Source organism: Galeopterus variegatus, unplaced genomic scaffold (assembly GCF_000696425.1).
Source record: "Galeopterus variegatus unplaced genomic scaffold, G_variegatus-3.0.2 Scaffold1160, whole genome shotgun sequence".
NCBI classification, from domain to species: Eukaryota; Metazoa; Chordata; class Mammalia; order Dermoptera; family Cynocephalidae; genus Galeopterus; species Galeopterus variegatus.
The window spans coordinates 218,152-237,071 of NW_007727271.1; the positions used below are offsets into that span (position 1 = coordinate 218,152).

The 18,920-nt window shown below is 41.3% G+C and overlaps 1 protein-coding gene and 1 long non-coding RNA gene across 2 annotated transcripts in view; both read left to right on the top strand.

Moving 5' to 3' along the window:
* LOC103592493 overlaps nucleotides 1-15,348 on the top strand; it is a 46,654-nt gene extending 31,306 nt beyond the window's left edge. The window contains exons 2-3 of the long non-coding RNA XR_550665.1: nucleotides 15,048-15,103; nucleotides 15,226-15,348. This is a non-coding gene — a long non-coding RNA (uncharacterized LOC103592493). The remainder of the gene's footprint in view (nucleotides 1-15,047; nucleotides 15,104-15,225) is intronic.
* Nucleotides 15,349-17,048: 1,700 nt separating this feature from the next.
* Nucleotides 17,049-18,920, top strand: part of SORBS1 (sorbin and SH3 domain containing 1) — a 123,711-nt gene continuing 121,839 nt past the window's right edge. Inside the window, exon 1 of the mRNA XM_008575249.1 lies at nucleotides 17,049-17,446. Coding sequence (XP_008573471.1) covers nucleotides 17,437-17,446 — 10 coding nt within the window. The 5' untranslated portion in view covers nucleotides 17,049-17,436. The remainder of the gene's footprint in view (nucleotides 17,447-18,920) is intronic.

Genomic DNA, 18,920 nt, shown 5'->3' on the forward strand with positions numbered 1-18,920 from the left:
AAAAAAAAAAAAAAAAAAAAAAAAAAAAAAATGCCACAGTGAAATTTTAAAAGCAACTTAGAAATATTTTAGGGCCCTTATGACTTAACAAACGTCATACTGTCAGACACAGATGCCTGTCTTTGGGGAGCTTAACATCTAGAAAGCAGAGCAGGACCACAGATATAATAACTGTAACATATGTTGCTGACTTGGTTTCCCCCCTTGTCCTGCTGGAAGGCTTGGCAGGGTGGGGTTCTTTCTGTTTCAGGGAGGATGTGTGCCTGAAGGTTGCATCTTCTCATCTCAGTCAGAAGTGCTTGATTAGCACTTTAAGGCTCATGACATTTGGAAATGATGGTCCTTTCCAACCCTGAAATTCTGTGCTGTTCTAAGTCATTTGGCTACATGAAACATTGTTAAAGACAGACCATATTGCATTTTTTTTAAAAAAATTGAGATTAAACTCAATTACTGGCCTATTTTGGAGACAGCCAAGGGCACTGCTGTCCAGTAACCTGCAAAGTTCTGTACAAATGTGGGGTGCGGGGTGGGATCACCACAAGGTTTGTGTTGAGTTTTCTCTGCCTAAGGCAAAAAGCCTTCATTCCTGGAAATGAGTGCCCTTGCCTCCTTCATGCAGGATCCTGTAAATTGTTGTTATAGTAAAACAGTGACTAACAAGAGCCTTTTATTTATTTATTTATTTTTTCGTGACCGGCAACGGATCGCAACCCTCAGTGTCACGCCCGCACTGGACCGGGACCGGCCACGGGACCGCAACCCTCGGTGTTGCTCCCGCACCTCGCTCAGCCAGCGAGCAGCCGGTCTGTATGTGGGATCCGAACCCTCGACTGGAGCGCCGCCGCGCTTCCCAAGTGGTGCATTGTAGCAGTGCGCCACCGGGCTGGCCCAAGATCCTTTTATTAACTGGGATTTCCACCTACCTCTGACTCCTCACTCATCATTTTTGGAACCAGAACAGGATAAATGGAGAAATAGACCAATTATGTCAATGTGCAACTGTTTATTGAATTCTTCCTGTGTGCCAGGCACTGTGCTTCATGGGTAAATGGTTGGCTCAGTTAATCCTCACAATAGGGAAATGAGTGCTATTTTCATCACTGTTTTGCATGTGGGGAAACAGGCTTACTTTGGAAGGGTCACTGACTCTTTGCTAATAGAGTTGAGTGTGAAGAATTTAATTACTCTTAGTCAAGATCTCAGGCTTCCACCCCACCACCGCCATTGGCATCCTACACTAACTGAAATCAATACATAGTTGTTCTCTTCCAGTATCTTGTATTCTATTTCTGTAAGTTGTGAATTGTGAAGTCAAGGTCATTTTATGTTGAGAACCATTCTCTTTAACATTTATTAGTTTGGAAATGATCTCTTAAATATTCCTAACTCTGTCACCTTTTGTTCCATTTTAGTGGTTGATGTTGTAGTGCCTCTATTTTGTTAGTAAGGCTCTTTGAGTTCTAAAGGATTTTTTGACACCTTTTATTTTCTGATAATTTTATCTTGTCAACCACCAAGTCAATTGGGCAGGAAAAAAGCTTTGCTGTGGGCAAAAGGGGCAGAATGAGATTTAGGGAGTGCGCTCAGAAAATCAGATTTTCTCTGAGCAGCAGTTTTTGCTGTGTATAATTGAGAGAAGACAAATGTAGAAATTGTCACTTGTGGTTGCTGTAATTAAGGCCTCTGTGGAGCTTTTTGCAGCCAAATGAGAAATACACATTTGCTGGGAGCTTCTCTCCTGTTCAAAGAGGGTATATATGGTTGAGGGATTTTTTTTTTTTTTTTGGTCTGATTAAAAATACTGGGCATGGGCTGGCCCGGTGGTGCACTGGAGAGTGTGCTGCTTGGGAGTACGGCGGTGCTCCCGCCGAGGGTTCGGATCCCATGTGGAGACCGGTTCCCGCTTACTGGCTGAGCGCGCGCAACACCGAGGGTTGCGATCCCGTTGCCGGTCCTCGGTACGGGCGTGACACCGAGGGTTGCGATCCCGTTGCCGGTCCTCGGTACGGGCGTGACACCGAGGGTTGCGATCTCGTTACCAGTCAGTAAAAAAGACAAAAAGGAAAAAAAAAATACTGGGCATCATTGTGTGCTCCTGTGGCCAGGCCTCAGCTCACAAGCAGTCAGCCCACATGCCCTCCCTGCCCCAGGGTCCCCACCTCTGTAGTTCATTCTGTGTGCCTCAGCCAGATTAATCTTGAATTAGGTAACTTCTCTTCTGCAGAATTTACGCTGAGTTCCATGGTCTGCTAGTACGCCATTGCCTGGCATTCAAGGTCATTTTGGAGTCTGTGTACACCATCTATCCAACATTGTTTCCTTTCACTCTTCAATATAAACCCTTTTCCTCAACTGAACTGGTCTTGGGTCTATTCTGTGTACATTCTGTGCTGTGAACTAAACATTACCTATGTGGAAACTACTTTGAAAACTCTAGTTTAGGCACTTGGTGAGGAGAAGAGCTTGTTAATAATAGCAAAAGACATGGAAGACAATAAGGTTTATAGGTAAATCAAGTGATAGCTAGCCAGTAACATGTACGAGAATTAACTCTAGGGAGAAAGAGTAGACCAGTTAGTTTACTTCTTATGGGAAGTTAAGTTATAGAGGCAGTTGTGCTGTTCAGGAGAGATAGGACATGTCACCTCATGAGGGAGTGGAAGTAGGTGATGTAAGCTCTTGAAAGAAGAGCTGACGAGACTATTCTTTTAGTAAGCTTGAAAAGACTAGCCTGCCTGGAGTTGAAAAAGAACATTTGCTGCTACTCAGAGAAACCAGCTGAGGAGAATGTGGTTTTGAGCCTCATCCTTGGTTGCTATTGGTGGTGATGATCCTGCTGAAAGAAGCTAAAATGTATTGAATGCTTTCTAACACTGTAATAGGCACTAGATGTGCTTGATCTCATTTGGTCCTCCCCATAACGCTGTGAGAGGGATGGCTCTTATTATTCCCATTGTACAGGTGAGGAAACTGAGGCTTAGCAAGATTGACTAACCGCAGATCATGCATCTCGTAAGTGGCAGAGCAACTACTCAAATCCGAGTTACATTTATTCTAGAGTTCCTCTCTCTATTTTTTTTTAAAGATGTATGTGGATGGGCAGATGTTGGTGGGTGTCGTTGCTTCCTAAAGTGTGCTAGAAAATGCTATGTGTGATTTTATTCAGTTTTAACTTCCCCTAATGAACACTTTCTATAAGGAAGTTGGTATAAGAGCTATAGGGCGATTTTCAGCATCCAGAAAAGGGCGCTTTTATTGACATGTATGTGCGTGGGTAAGTCTTGAAGCTTGGCAGTCTCTTAGCTGTAATATTCCTGCAGCAGAGGGTAATCCACAGATACTCTTCCATGCTGTTTGTAGTGATTCATCATGGTTTCAAGGTTATTAGTCTTCTCTCTCCAACTAGAATATAAGGTCTCTGAGGGCAAGCACCTCTCTTATCTTGGTTGATGTTTATTTTATTACCACAACTAGATAAAAAAAGCCCGCTAAGATGATCCATCTGACTTTTTTAGGTCTGTATATTCTCCGAACAACCTTTGTACAGGAGCATCTTGTGGCAGGGACTGTGTTGTGCCTCCTTGGGTAAGGCTACATGGCAGATTAGAAAGAGCCTAGCTTGGGAGCCAGAGCCAGGATCCATATTCCAGTTTTCCTCCTTGCTTCTGCAGGACCCTTCAACAAGTTTTCTAACTTTTATGAAGCTCAGTCTCTCCACTTGCAAAATGAGTGTAGAAACCTTCCAATGTGTGCTGAGGATTAGTAATGACATGTAAAGTGGCTGACTCAGTCACCATTTAGGAAATGAAGAGGTGGTTCATCTCTCTGCATAGTGTGAGCACAGGGCCTTGCACAGAATGCATGTACAATGTGTCTTGGTAATAATGGTTTGGTTCCTTGAGACCTGACCCTTACGAGAGAGCAGCTTTGAGGTCTTTTAAAACATGATGCCTTTATCAAGAATGTCTTTCATTGCCTGGCTTTGCATAGGAAGGTAGAGCTGGAGACCAATTTTTTTGGTTCTTGGATCCTACTTCAGTTTGTAAAACCTAACGTTTGGTACAGGTAAGTATTGGTATTATCAACCTCATGATCAGATATACAGTGATTATATTCATCAGCCTGTTAAAACAATAAAAGATAAAAAGGGCGGGATTGGCACCTTCTTTGTTAGAATGCTTTTCCTTTTATAACATACCAGTGTACGATGTTTCATATATATTTTTAAATTTAATCTTAAGAACAATTTCTTAGGTATTATTAATTCACTTTTATAGGTGACTGAACCAAGGCTGACATTAAGGGACTTCCCAATTTGCACAGCCCTGCCAAAGTTTGAATTCAAATCCAGTTCTTCTAACCCTGGCTTTTTGTTGTTGTTGTTGTCCTGCAGCCACTAAGCACTATAGCAACTGAAGTCAGAGGTGTGTACAGATACCAACTGAGCCAGGGTCCTCCTGTGCCCGCATATAGACACATTGACACATTGTGTGCACATGTGTACATGTGTGTGTATGTGTACATATAATATGTATAAACACACATATATATTAATATATAAGTATATAATTGACACCAGACTATTTCCAGTTGTCTGGTCTGAGAGACAACATAGATTTTTAAAAAATATTTTAATGGGATATTTGCTGTGAGCTTGCTACTATATTAAATGTTTTAGTGCTTTTTAGCTTAGTTAGGAGAAAACCCATTTCAGAAATTTGTACTGCATTCTCAAATGCATGGATGCAGCTTTTATACATGATATATTCAAAAATTGCCTAAGATGAGTTCAAAAGAAATAGAATAAAGTACCTAATGTAACATAAACCACTGCCTGAGGAATCGGAGCCGAGCTGTCCCATTCACTACAGTTGGGCACTAATGATCTGATGTAGTCCTTGGCCTCCATGGCCCAAGTTCAGGGATTATTGACTCTGGGTCTGCATGTATGTGTTCCACCTCAGTTATTAAACAAGTTCCACTGAAAAGAGAGGTTTTCTCAGAAAAGATAATGTTCCCAGTGTTTCATGTTGACTTTCTGGTAGGTTAGTATACTTTCAGTAAGATTTCAAACTTCTTAAGGAAAACAGGTAATTCCTGAACAAGCCAGTATTATGGATTGAGGTATTTAAGTTATATATTTGCAAAAGACCCAAAGTCTTTTTACTGAATGGAGCCTCTGTTCGCTCATTCCTGAGCATGGTATGGGCCTGTACTGCAGATGTCTGCATAATATATGATGTGGTAAATATATAGCCTTAGGGATTTTGTGGTTTAAAAGAAAAGTTGAGAGGGAACTATGGATTGTCTGTGAGAGCAGACACCTCTCCTGCCCTATCAAACCCACCCTTCTTTTCCTTTTTCAGGCTCTGACAGATCTCTTCAGCTTTTTTAGATTTTTTTTTCAATCACATACAGTACTTCTTAGTCTCGTTTACCTGTATTGTGGCCGATGGTCCAACCTTGTCTCTCCTGAGCATTCAAAGTGTTTGCTGATGCTCCCTCAACAGGTAGACATTATTTAGCAACCACTTCAGAAGAAAGGTAGCATCTATATCCTGGACTTGCCTTTATTATTTTGAGGTTATGTGTTTACAGTTCAAATGGAGCTAAAATGTTTGGCTTTTATCTAATGAATTTGGGACTCTGCCCTATTTTGAATTATCTAGATTATCTAAGTGGAGTGTTCCAAATGTACCGGATGCCACAATTAGACAGCTTTGTTTTGGTTTTGTAGACACAACCATATTTGGGAAACACAAGTGGACCATTTTTACATTTAAGACTTATCTTGGTTAACAATGCGTGTTTAAGGAACTGTGTGTGCCCAGAGTTATACATATAAAGAGTTCGAGAAGGAACTCAGGGATCTGGAATGCCATGAAGTTGGGTTAGGAGCAGGGAATTGGCAGTGAACAGGCCTAGGAAGCAATGGGGAGACTGTGTGTTGTCACCTGGCAGTCCCTGCTAACTATTTTAAGATGAAATGTTTTGGTGCAATTGCTTCTTTAGGAAATCTGGCTGAACATTTGAATTATTTTATTGCCCCCCCCCTTGTCCTCACAAGGAACTGCATGGGAGTAGTTTGGCTTCATTAGACAAAAGCAATCACTGGCAAGTCACATGTTGGAGTTCTACACTTGGGGTATTTGCTCTCAGTCCTGTAGAAGGTTGCATCATGTGGAGCTTCCTGTTCTAAAAGATGTGATTTTAGTGGCATTTTTTTTTTAGCTTGTTTCCTAGAATTTTTTCTTGGGAGTTCTAAAGATTATACAATTGCACATCTGTTGCAAAGTATAAGCTAAACAAACAATTAATTTTCATTAAAAAGAAATCTATTCTTTTTTTTTTTTTTCTTTTTGTCTTTTTTACTGATCGGTAACGGGATCGCAACCCTGGGTGTTGCGCCCGCACCACGCTCAGCCAGTGAGCGGGAACCGGTCTCCACATGGGATCCGAACCCTCGGCGGGAGCGCCGCCACACTCCCAAGCGGCGCACTCTCCAGTCGCCACCGGGCCGGCCCAAAAGAAATCTATTCTAACCACATTATAATGTTTGAAAATAGAAAAGCAAAAGTTACCTATGATTGTACACTATTGCAATCACTATTAAAACTTGGGCATATTTCCTTTCTAATATATGTATGTGTTTTGCTTTTTATATAATTATACTCACAAATGTCACACAGACCTATAACTCTGCTTTATTTACCTTAACTTATGACAAGTCTTCCCATGTTGTGTGGTCTACATAACCATTATTATAACTGTTCAGTGGTTCACCCAGTGGATACGAGGTCGGGTTCTTGGTCACCCATTACTGAACACTGGAGTGTTTCTAGGTTTTCACTATTATTATTAAAGCTGTGGCAAACATCTCTGTATGTATAGCTTTATTGTCACTCAGGTTTCTTTCTTTGGACTAGATTCCCCTAAAGCACAAAGGGTATGAGGTGCATAGCTCTTGATGTGTGTTGCTGAAAACAGTGGAAACAATTTACAGTGTCATTGGCTGTGTAGGCAAAAGCCAATGTTTTTGCATTTGCCCGTATTGAATGTTTGTTTCTTTAAATTTGTGGACTGATGTAAGAAGTAGAAAAATGGTTAGTCATTATTTTAATCTTTTTAAATCTAATCGTGTTAAGTGAAAAGTTTCTCCTAGGTTTGTTTATTATTTGCATTTTCTGTTCTGGAAGTTATTTTTTCATGCCCTTTTAACATTGTTTTCTTGGCAATTAGTATGGATAGTACACTGTGAAATAAAGGCATTAACCCTTGGTACTATGTTTGCTGCAAATAAGCCATACATTTTAATACATAGACAATGTTATATAGGATTACAAATTAGCTCCTAAATTCTGTTGTTTGAAGCTCAAGTAATATTGCATTTCTAAGACTTGAGCCTATTTTGGGGGCCGCATTTTGCTTATTGGCAGTTTTGTTGGCAGAAATCAACTTTATTTAAGGACTCTACATAAGTATAAGAAGTAAAAATGATTGCAGATTTATTGGTGGTTAATGTTCCAGGTCTGAATATGACACCTGTCTGGCATTGGCCTGGGATGAGAGTGTGATGATTTTAGTGTGAGCTTGGACATGGGAATTCTGTGATCATAAAATAGGTCTTACTAAAATGAGTTCCTCATCTCTGTGACTTTTACAGCGGTTAAAACCAAAACTAGACTAAAAGATAAGCCTTTAGGGCTGAGCCCGTGGTGCACTGGGGAGGGTGCGGTGCTGGGAGCGCGGTAGCGCTTCCGCCGCGGTTTCGGATCAGTGCAGCTGGTCTCAAAAAGGACAAAAAAAAAAAAAAAACGTTTAGTTTTTGTTGGGCCAATTCATTTGGCTACTGGGATTGGCCTTAAAGTTTGAGAAGGTGAGGGAAAGAACATTAGTGGGATTGCAGCAGCAAGATTAAAGGCTTGGAAATGGGAATCTTGTCAGGATTCAGTAGGAATGACAAGCATGGTACATATGGAGTACATGAGGGAGATGAGACTAGAAAAGTGATTGGGACTTGATCTTACAGGGCTTTATGGAATGTTAAGGAATTTGGACTTGAATTTGTAGATCAGTGTTTCCAAAAGTGTGATATTTGAGGTGATTTTAGAAAGTATGTCATTGAACATTTGAAAATTTTACTATTTATTCATTCCTTGATTCTCACTCTTGTGCAGAATGTATTTCTTTTCTTTCTGCACTCCCATTGCACTTAAGCCAGATTGCTAGCAGAAGGGTTTCCCATTGTATTATGTTTAAGTGGGACACATCTGTCTCCCCACAACTCTGCCTGATGGCCTCAAAGACAGCAGTCAGTCTTGTTTGATCATATTGGCTCCTGTGGGCCAAACACTGTCCTGGATGTGTAGTAGGCGCTAAAGGAATGCTGTTTGAGTTGCATCCTTTGGCCTGTGTTTTAGATACAATATTTTTTCCTGGGGGTTTTGCCGCCTTTTTTTCCTTTTGCCCTATACTGCCCAGCAACCTCTCTGAGCTTATAAGGGCCTTGTAGATTTCTTTCCTCATTGAAATTTGAAGCAGGAACTCCCTCCACCCACCTCTTGCTCAAGTCAGAACAAGGCAGTACATGGGACATAGGGTGATGCTGAGACTTATTAGGCTGTTGTAGTGGTCCAGGATGAAGTGATAGAATAGAATGGTGAGTGTGTGATGGAAAAGAAGGGGTGGCTGGGCTACCTGAGTCATGAAGGTGGAAAAATTGACGAGAGTAGGCAATTTATCAGTGTGGGAGTGGAGGGGGGATGGCAAGAGAAAGAGGAGAAAGCAGTGTACTCTGACTGTGAGGAACAGAGCTTCACTCCCCCAGTATCAATTGGGTGCCGTACTAGATGTCAGGATGCAGAGATGAACAAGACCCTGCCCTGCCAGCTGGGTGCTCACTGTCTGGTAAGCTTCATGTCTGAGGCAGCAGATGCAGGGAAGGCAAGCTGGGAGAGATGGGCAGTGGACTCAGCCGGGCCTTTTACCTGATCGTCAGGACTTTGCACTATTTGGCGAGTAATAGGCACTAGCAAAAGATTTTGAAGGGCATAATAATGACACAGTCTGTGCATTGACTGGAGGGCTGATTCTCATCTGGAATTCAGTATCCATTCCAAGAGGCTGAAGCCTGAAGATGCCTAGAGGAAGGAGAATAGAGATAGGAGAGAGGTGTGTAAAAGTTAGTAACCTTTTTTTTCCCCCTGTTGCTGCAGAAATCATTTAATTAAAGAAAGATCAGGAAGTATAAATGAATGAAATCGATAAAAGTATAGTTGCCCTAGCTAAAGTGGAAGATGGGGAGTGGGTGGGCAGTGGCCTGCACAGTGGCCTGAAGGGGCTCATGGAAACTTCTTTTAACACAGTTGGAAAACCATGAAAAAGGGCTAGATAACCTGCATGGATTTTTCTGATTCTAGTATTCCACATGTAAACCCTCAAGGAAGTAAGCTTGTAGTTGGAAGGAATAAGGACCAGCTCATGGCCCTCTGGCTCCTAAACTCCCAGAAGGACTACAGAGACCCTGGTCTAGAAGGAGGATCCTTCTGTCCCAGAGTGAATCAGTTCCCAATGATACTTAGAAATCAGTACCAGAAGGTGTTTGTGAGGAAGAGGAAGGAGTTAATTATCTTAAATGCAGTGGAATTATCAGTGAGGCTCTGACCAGCACAGAAACTGTTGGACTTGGCTATGTGTGTGCACTGGAAACCTTTTTGAAGGCCATTTCAGATAATTGGTTAGAATGGAAACCAAGTTGGAGGGACTCCAGGAGGAAATGGGTGGATGTGGGGGATGGCCTTTCTGATGTGTTTTCCTATTGCTCCCTCTCTAGAAACATTGGCCTTTTCACAGAAACCTGGTGCTTGTGTTCTGAGCCCCAGCCGTGTCATGGAATTCCAGGCTGAAGTTAATGTCAGGGTCAAGTTCATCCTAGTTTTTCCCCTTGAAAGGAAGTGTCAGCGACTCAGTGTTTATTCTTTCCGGCTTCCTGAAGAGCCTTCTGCACCCTCTTCAGAGAGTGCATTTGAAGAGAAATTACATTAATAGAGATTGGGAAAAGGAGCTGCTGAAAAATTGGAGAAACGTAGCTCTGCTGGTGGATCAGCAAAGTACAAAGAAATAAGGCCAAGCATTTATTCTGGGGCTTTGTGAGCTGTCTCTGTTCTTTTCAGGCCATTGGAAGTAGCTGCAAATATGTGAAGTCCCGGATTAGATTTCAAAGCTAGAGTATAATCGGTGTTTTGTCTGAGTGGGGAGCTAGCTTCCTTTTAAAGTAGGTACAGTGGAGTTAAGGAGGGTCTTCATTACCTTGAAGATAAGACTCCAGAGTTAGGTTTACATGGCTAAATAGAGACAAGGGCACAGTCCATGACTGACCACCCACTGACGGCATGCTCAGTGCGGAGGATGACATAGTCCTTCCCTTCCAGAAATTTACAATCTAATGTTGGGGACAGAGAGGACCTATGGAAGCAAAACACCATAGTGCATAGAATCTGGAGCATGTTGTGTGCAAGGTTTAACCAAGAGCTCATTATCTTCCAAGAACCTTTGCTGGTCCTTGAATTCATCGTTACAAATTCAATTTCTCCCTAGTTTTGTACCTCCTCAAACTATCCATATAAGGACCTTCTTTGCTTTCCCAGTAAACAACCCGTGTTGAGTTATTTCAGCTGAGTTACCCTATTTCAGCTGGAAGCATGTGTATAACTTCTGCTTTTTAGTAATTATTCACTCTTTGTCATCAAAACTTAATCTTAGAATTATAAGGTCGTGGAATTAGGGAAGGACCATGCAGAACCACTAATTATCTGGATGTATTCTTAACAACTCTGGCTACGTCACATCTTGTTCTTCCGGTGGAATGTCTGTGTTGATGCTGTGGTACTTTGACTAAGTTTGGTAGGTACCGACAGCTCAAGGCATGGAATGGTGGCTTGATCCTCGCTGGCCCACTCAAGCTGTGACACTGTATAGCTTCCTGCAACCCACTAGGGGAATAACTGCCCTCTTGCAGTTGTCTGGTTTTGCCACTAGATGACACTGTTTATCGTTTTGGCTTTGTGCCTGGCTCCTTTGCAGGAGACATTCAAAAGCTGTGCCATCATGTTCTCAATGAAATTAAGCTCTTTACAGCTTAGTTTTTAAATAAATATTAAGTGTCGGAGGTTTTTATGTAAAATAAACTCAAGTTCTACGTGTGATTGTAATAGCCTGTATTGTCTCTAAATAAACAGCAGGGAATGGATTATGACTTTCAAAGCATTTAGAGTTCTTCTGGTCAGGGTCAGTTTGTGCATCTTCCTAGACACATCCTTGCTGCCTGGACTTGGGGCTGTTCAGGTTGTAGGACAAAACCATTGCTGAGCCACTTGGGATTCAGTTCTGGCCAGCCTCACTTCAGGAGAGAGGAACGAAGATTCTCCTCTTCAGATGGAAACTTGGGATTGCACCTTCCCATCTTGTGCTGGTCACAGTTCTTGGGTTGCAAATAACCAGAAACCACCTCTGGTGAACTCAAACAAGAAGGGATTTATTGGCAAGATCTTGGGCAGTTCAGAGTTTATGGAAAGCTAGAGAACTGCACTCAGGACTGGGGCAGGAATTCAAAGAGGCTGAGTTGGCTGGAATCAGATCCAGAATCAGGCCCTGGAATAGTCTGAATAGGTTCTTGCTGCTGTTGCAACCACGAGTAAAGACTGGACACTAGGCACTGTCGTTGGCATAGCTGCCACTGCTGCAGTTTTTATTGTATTTTAAACTGCCCCTGCTTCTTTGTGTCACCTGCTGCAGATTCAGTCACCAAATGAGAGCATGCAACAGAACTTACTACCCCAAAAACCTTTGTGTGCAGAGCTGTATTGTCATTGTCACCTACTATTGTTATACTTGTTCTTAAAATATTAAAATACTTTCATACCACCCTGGATATATTCCTCCATCCCATCACTATCCAGCCACTAAACAGTTAACACCAGCCACAGGGAGGGCCTTCCAGAGAGTGCTACATCTGGCATCTACTCCAGTTTGGTGGACAGTGGTGGCAAAATAATGGTTAAGTATTTTGAATATTATCCCCGACAATGTCTAATTTCTTTTTTTTCTGTAAGTACGAGGAGGGCTGACACTTAATTTTTATCCTGAGAAATAGAAAATCTGCAAAGGGCTCCCTACATATGACAGTGATAACTCATGAGTTGAGTAGTTTGGTGGACAGTGGTGGCAAAATAATGGTTAAGTATTTTGAATATTATCCCCGACAATGTCTAATTTCTTTTTTTTTCTGTAAGTACGAGGAGGGCTGACACTTAATTTTTATTCTGAGAAATAGAAAATCTGCAAAGGGCTCCCTACATATGACAGTGATAACTCATGAGTTGAGGATTTTTTTTGTTTGGTTCATAAGACATGTCCATTTATTTCTTCCCCAGCCTAAGAATGCTGTGTGCTTTGTACTTATTTTTTAAATGAATATGAATTAAACTAAACTGTAGAGGGAATTGGCAAATCAATTATGGAGTGTTGTTACAATGAAATATTATACAGCCATTAAAATCATGGATATGCAGACTGTAAAAACCCAGAAAGATGTTCATGAAATATTTAATTAAAAAATTGGAATACAAAGCAATCCAGATGTTTACAACTATATAAATACTATTTATGCATATACAGATTAGAAAGGACTGTAAAGGAATAAAAAGTTTCTGTTACAATAATATTACAGTCGAATCAAAAAGATTTTTCAATTGTGCTTTAAAAATTGAGTAAATAAAATCTTACCATAATAAAATTGATCAAGAAAATTATTTATAAAATAAAAACACTTGGATGATATCATAACTGCCCTTTTGGTCCTGGGAGGCAAACCGAGGTATCATAAAGATAGGATTGGAAAACATAAGGGCATACCGAACACAGCAGGTTGTATGTTCCTTGACTGAAAACAAATGTTTCCACAGCTTAGAGAACAATCTGAGGGGGCAACTGAAGATTACAGATAGTCTCAGGTGTATTTGAGAGTGACGGAGGCAAAGTTAGTGCTGATTTGGGATGCAGAGAAAGATATAGAATTATTTCCTTTTTGCCCTAGCATTCTACTCTGTTAATTCCAAAAACAGTAAGCAAAGCAACCACCCTGAAGGAAACCAGTGCTGACTTCAGCTTGTTTAAAAAAAAAAAAAAGGAAACTAAGTATGTCTCATCATGCAGACCCTCATGTCGTATCTTGATGTTCCTATTACAGAATTCATGAACCAGGGATTTCTTCTATGTCATTGCTTCTTACACTTCATTTTTTAATTGTTTTGGTGGCTGGCCAGTATTGTATGGGAGTCCAAACCCTTGACCTTGGTGTTCCAAGGCAGCACTCTGATTAACTGAGCTAACCGGCCAGCCCGCTTCTCACACTTTAAAGTGCAAGGAGAGCACCTGAGATCTTGTTAAAATGCAGATTCTGATTCAGTAGGTAGCGAGTGGAATCTGAGATTCTGCATTTTTCATAAGCACCAGCTAATGTCAGTGCTGCTGGTCTGCAGACCATACTTCAAATATCATGGGTCTATGTATTCTGAGGACTTGCTTTTCGGATTGTGTGACCTTCAGATGTGTTCAGTAAGACCTTGCTATTTATTCAAATTGTGTATAATACCTGTACTTTGAAAAGTATTAAATAGTCAAAACATTGTCAAGAGAAATTAAAGAAGATCTGGATAAAGTGAGAGATAGCCCATACTTGTGAATTGAAAGACTCAATGTTGTTAAAATGTTGGTTTCTCCCAGATTGACTTATAGGTTCAACATGATCCCAATCAGAACTCCAACAGACTTTTCTTCTTTTTTGGTAAAAATTGATTAGGTGATTTTAAACTTTACATGAAAATGCAAAGGACCTAAAATAGCTAAAGTGATTTTGAAAAATGAATTTGGAATACTCACACTAGTTATTTGATAAAGACAGTTCAATAGAACAGAATAGAGTTCAAAAACAGACCCACACATATATAGCCAGCTATTTTTCAAAGTGTTATCTAAAGGAGAGAAACTAGGCACAAAAGATAAATGGTATTATATCTTATAATACCATTTATATAAAATTCTAGAAGAGGTAAAACCATAGTGACAGAAAGCAGATCAGTGGTTATCAGGGACTTGGGAAAGTCATAGAGGGCATAACTATAGATGGCATAACTTTTTGGGGGCACGAGGGAAATTTTGGGGTGATGGAAATGCTGTAGATCATGATGGTGGTGGTGGTTATAGGACATATATATTTATCAAAACTCATTGAGTTGTATAATTAAAATGGATACATTTTGTTGTGTGCAAATTATAACTCAATAAAAGATCTTCTGGATATGTATTAGGGTCAGTACAATTTAAGCTTTCTTTGATTTGAGGCCCTACTGAATTGGGGGGCTATCCATGTGAACATCAGTGATTAGTAGGAGCTCGGGCCTGAGAGTCAGACTGTCTGGGTTCCAGTATTAACTCCTCCATACCAGGAGACAAGCTGCTTCACCTTTCTGCCTCGGTTTTCACGTCTGTATGGACTAACATGATATTAGTGCTTACATCATAGCGTTATTGTGATGATGAAATGAATTAATGTATTTAAAGCATTTAGAACATGTTCTTGTGCATAGTAAGCTATGTGAGCTTCCACTATTATTATTAACCTCTGATAGTTTGTGTTGTGATTTTACTTCATCTCAAATGTGTTTTTTCCTCCTTCGTTTATACTCTCCTTGAACCACATGTACTCATGTAACTTAAGGTTTTTAATAGAATATTAGAGCTGGAAGAGATCTTGGATAACATCTAAACCAATTATGGGCAACAAAACTGAGGTCAAAGAGGTTGAGTGATGTGCCCAAGGTCGCTACAGTACGTGGCTGACCACGAACCAGAAGCCTGGCCAAGCGATTCCCGGTTCGGCTGTTTTATCAAGGGTTACAGAGTTTGCATTTTTAATACTAACCATAGGGATTTGTCTTGAACCTGCTGTTTATCAATTCCGTTGTGTGGTATTTGTTTTTCTGCAGAGAAATTCAGAGCCCGGTTGCAGAAGACTTGTCCTGCTATACCACCATGAGCTCTGGTAAGTCATTCTAAGCTCAGATTTTTTTTTTTGTGAAATCCATGAAACTGGGCAGTTTACTCAGATTTCCCACATGCTTCAAAGCCTCTAGTGACATTTTATTTTTTATTTTTTGAACCTAGGTGAGTGCCAAAGCTTTGTCATAAATTATCATCATCACCATCATCACCATCATTGTTGATATATCAAGAACTACGCCATACGATGTACATGTACTGTGTCCTAATCTTTACAATGGTCCCCTTTCCCTTTATTGTGATATAATTTGCATACAATAAACTGCAGTTATTTTGAGTATACAATTTGATAAGTGTTACCATATGTATACACCTCAGCGACATTTCTTAATCCAAGTGACTCCAGCAGAAGTGGACAGATCGACCATAATTGCCCCTGGGTGTGAATTAATCTAACACTTCCTTCATTTGGGCTGGGAGGGCAGTTTGCTCACCTTCATGCTTTGCTTTTGGTAGTAAAAATCAAGACCTAAACAAACAAGCAGTTTTATGTATTGTCCGTTCTGAGCTGTGATAGAAAACATGGGCTAGGGAAAACCAAGAAAGACACAGATTGCTGCTCGTCATGCAGCCAAGAGATGTCAGCTTTCCAGCCCAGAACTGGAGGCGGAGAAGTTTCCATCTGGAGGTTAAGACCCACCTTGGCTTCTGAGCGTGCCCTAGAGCCTCCTGGGACCGCAGGTGGGGCTGTGTGGGGGTGAGAAATCTCATCAGGGGTCTCCCAATCCTGCATCATTTCAAGAGTATTATCAGAGACCTCTGGATTACAAACAAGCCTTCCTCATTTATTTACATCCAGTGCTCTTTTAGCCAAGTCCTAAGCAGGATAGTGTGTGGTTAGGACCTAGGAGGGCTCCAGAGTGGAACAGCTCAGGGCTCACATCCTGGCCCCCTCATGTACTGACTGTGTGGCTTTGGGCCCGTGGTCAACCCTTCTCTGCACTCTCCTCTGAAAATGTACCTAATAAAAGCACCAACTCATTTTGAGATTTTGTAAGGATTAAGTGAGGCAGTGCTTTTAAAGTACTGAGCACTTTGTCCAAGGTGTGGCAAGTACTCTATCCGTGGGTTCTAACTGTTAACAGCCCAGAGTTTCTCCTGGCAAAGAGAAGGACTTGGCTAACGCCTGATTCCTTGAGTGCTTTTGCTGTGCATGAAGAGGCTGTTCACTTTCTTTTCCCCTCCAAGTGGACTAGTGGACTGGGTTCTCCTGCCAGCAGCTCCTCCTTTATAACTCAATTTTTGTTGTCTCTTTGTCTTTTTGCTTTTGTTGTCATTTAAAACAGTCCAAGGTGGATTCGTTCTTTTTTTTTCTTTCTTTTCTCTGTCTCTTTCTCTCTCTCGTTGACAGAAAGCAGATCAGTGGTTATCAGGGACTTGGGAAAGTCATAGAGGGCATAACTATAGATGGCATAACTTTTTGGGGGCACGAGGGAAATTTTGGGGTGATGGAAATGCTGTAGATCATGATGGTGGTGGTGGTTATAGGACATATATATTTATCAAAACTCATTGAGTTGTGTAATTAAAATGGATACATTTTGTTGTGTGCAAATTATAACTCAATAAAAGATCTTCTGGATATGTATTAGGGTCAGTACAATTTAAGCTTTCTTTGATTTGAGGCCCTACTGAATTGGGGGGCTATCCATGTGAACATCAGTGATTAGTAGGAGCTCGGGCCTGAGAGTCAGACTGTCTGGGTTCCAGTATTAACTCCTCCATACCAGGAGACAAGCTGCTTCACCTTTCTGCCTCGGTTTTCACGTCTGTATGGACTAACATGATATTAGTGCTTACATCATAGCGTTATTGTGATGATGAAATGAATTAATGTATTTAAAGCATTTAGAACATGTTCTTGTGCATGGTAAGCTATGTGAGCTTCCACTATTATTATTAACCTCTGATAGTTTGTGTTGTGATTTTACTTCATCTCAAATGTGTTTTTTCCTCCTTCGTTTATACTCTCCTTGAACCACATGTACTCATGTAACTTAAGGTTTTTAATAGAATATTAGAGCTGGAAGAGATCTTGGATAACATCTAAACCAATTATGGGCAACAAAACTGAGGTCAAAGAGGTTGAGTGATGTGCCCAAGGTCGCTACAGTACGTGGCTGACCACGAACCAGAAGCCTGGCCAAGCGATTCCCGGTTCGGCTGTTTTATCAAGGGTTACAGAGTTTGCATTTTTAATACTAACCATAGGGATTTGTCTTGAACCTGCTGTTTATCAATTCCGTTGTGTGGTATTTGTTTTTCTGCAGAGAAATTCAGAGCCCGGTTGCAGAAGACTTGTCCTGCTATACCACCATGAGCTCTGGTAAGTCATTCTAAGCTCAGATTTTTTTTTTTTTGTGAAATCCATGAAACTGGGCAGTTTACTCAGATTTCCCACATGCTTCAAAGCCTCTAGTGACATTTTATTTTTTATTTTTTGAACCTAGGTGAGTGCCAAAGCTTTGTCATAAATTATCATCATCACCATCATCACCATCATTGTTGATATATCAAGAACTATGCCATACGATGTACATGTACTGTGTCCTAATCTTTACAATGGTCCCCTTTCCCTTTATTGTGATATAATTTGCATACAATAAACTGCAGTTATTTTGAGTATACAATTTGATAAGTGTTACCATATGTATACACCTCAGCGACATTTCTTAATCCAAGTGACTCCAGCAGAAGTGGACAGATCGACCATAATTGCCCCTGGGTGTGAATTAATCTAACACTTCCTTCATTTGGGCTGGGAGGGCAGTTTGCTCACCTTCATGCTTTGCTTTTTCACCAGCACCCTCCTTCCACCCGTCCTGGAAATGAGGGCTCAAAGGAGACTTTGGCATCTAGGAGAATGAGTATTCATGTGTATGTGGATGTGGGCAATTAGCAGGATGCAGCCTGTGGGGCCAGGATGGGGAGGGGCGCCGGCCCTGCTTGCATCTAGTGTGGCAAGTACTCTATCCGTGGGTTCTAACTGTTAACAGCCCAGAGTTTCTCCTGGCAAAGAGAAGGACTTGGCTAACGCCTGATTCCTTGAGTGCTTTTGCTGTGCATGAAGAGGCTGTTCACTTTCTTTTCCCCTCCAAGTGGACTAGTGGACTGGGTTCTCCTGCCAGCAGCTCCTCCTTTATAACTCAATTTTTGTTGTCTCTTTGTCTTTTTGCTTTTGTTGTCATTTAAAACAGTCCAAGGTGGATTCGTTCTTTTTTTTTCTTTCTTTTCTCTGTCTCTTTCTCTCTCTCGTTCTTTTTTTCTCGCTCTCCTTTTCTCTCTCTCTCTCTCTCTCTCTCTCTCTTTCTTTCTTTCCCCTTTTGTTTTGCTCAGCAGCAAAACTTCCAAGGTCAGAATTAACCCCAACTGGCATTGCTACTCCTGACGATAAGTGCAAGAGGAGGAGGAAGGGAGGGGCTTGGAAGGAAGGTGAGGGAAATACCTGGGGAACTTTTCTCCCGGGTGTCTCTCTCAGGTGAGGTGCTGGAAGGGTGCATTGGCTAAGAAGAGTCCAAAAATTCTGGACCCTTTGACCTGATAATCCCAGTATTCGGAGTCCTGCTTGCATCTAGATGCAGGCAGCACCAGGCAGGCCTGCAAGCATGGTTCATGTCAGGCCACCAGCCATTTGGGGTGCTCATCGTTAAGAGCCTAGGTGAGGGTGAATTGGTCCCAGCATGATGAGCTACCGGGGCTTGGGACTGGGCTTTATTCTCAGCATTTGGGGAAACAGAATATAAATCAGGAAAGCAAAATGTTTATCTCATTTGGGGAGGAAGGAGATGATGTGCTGTGAG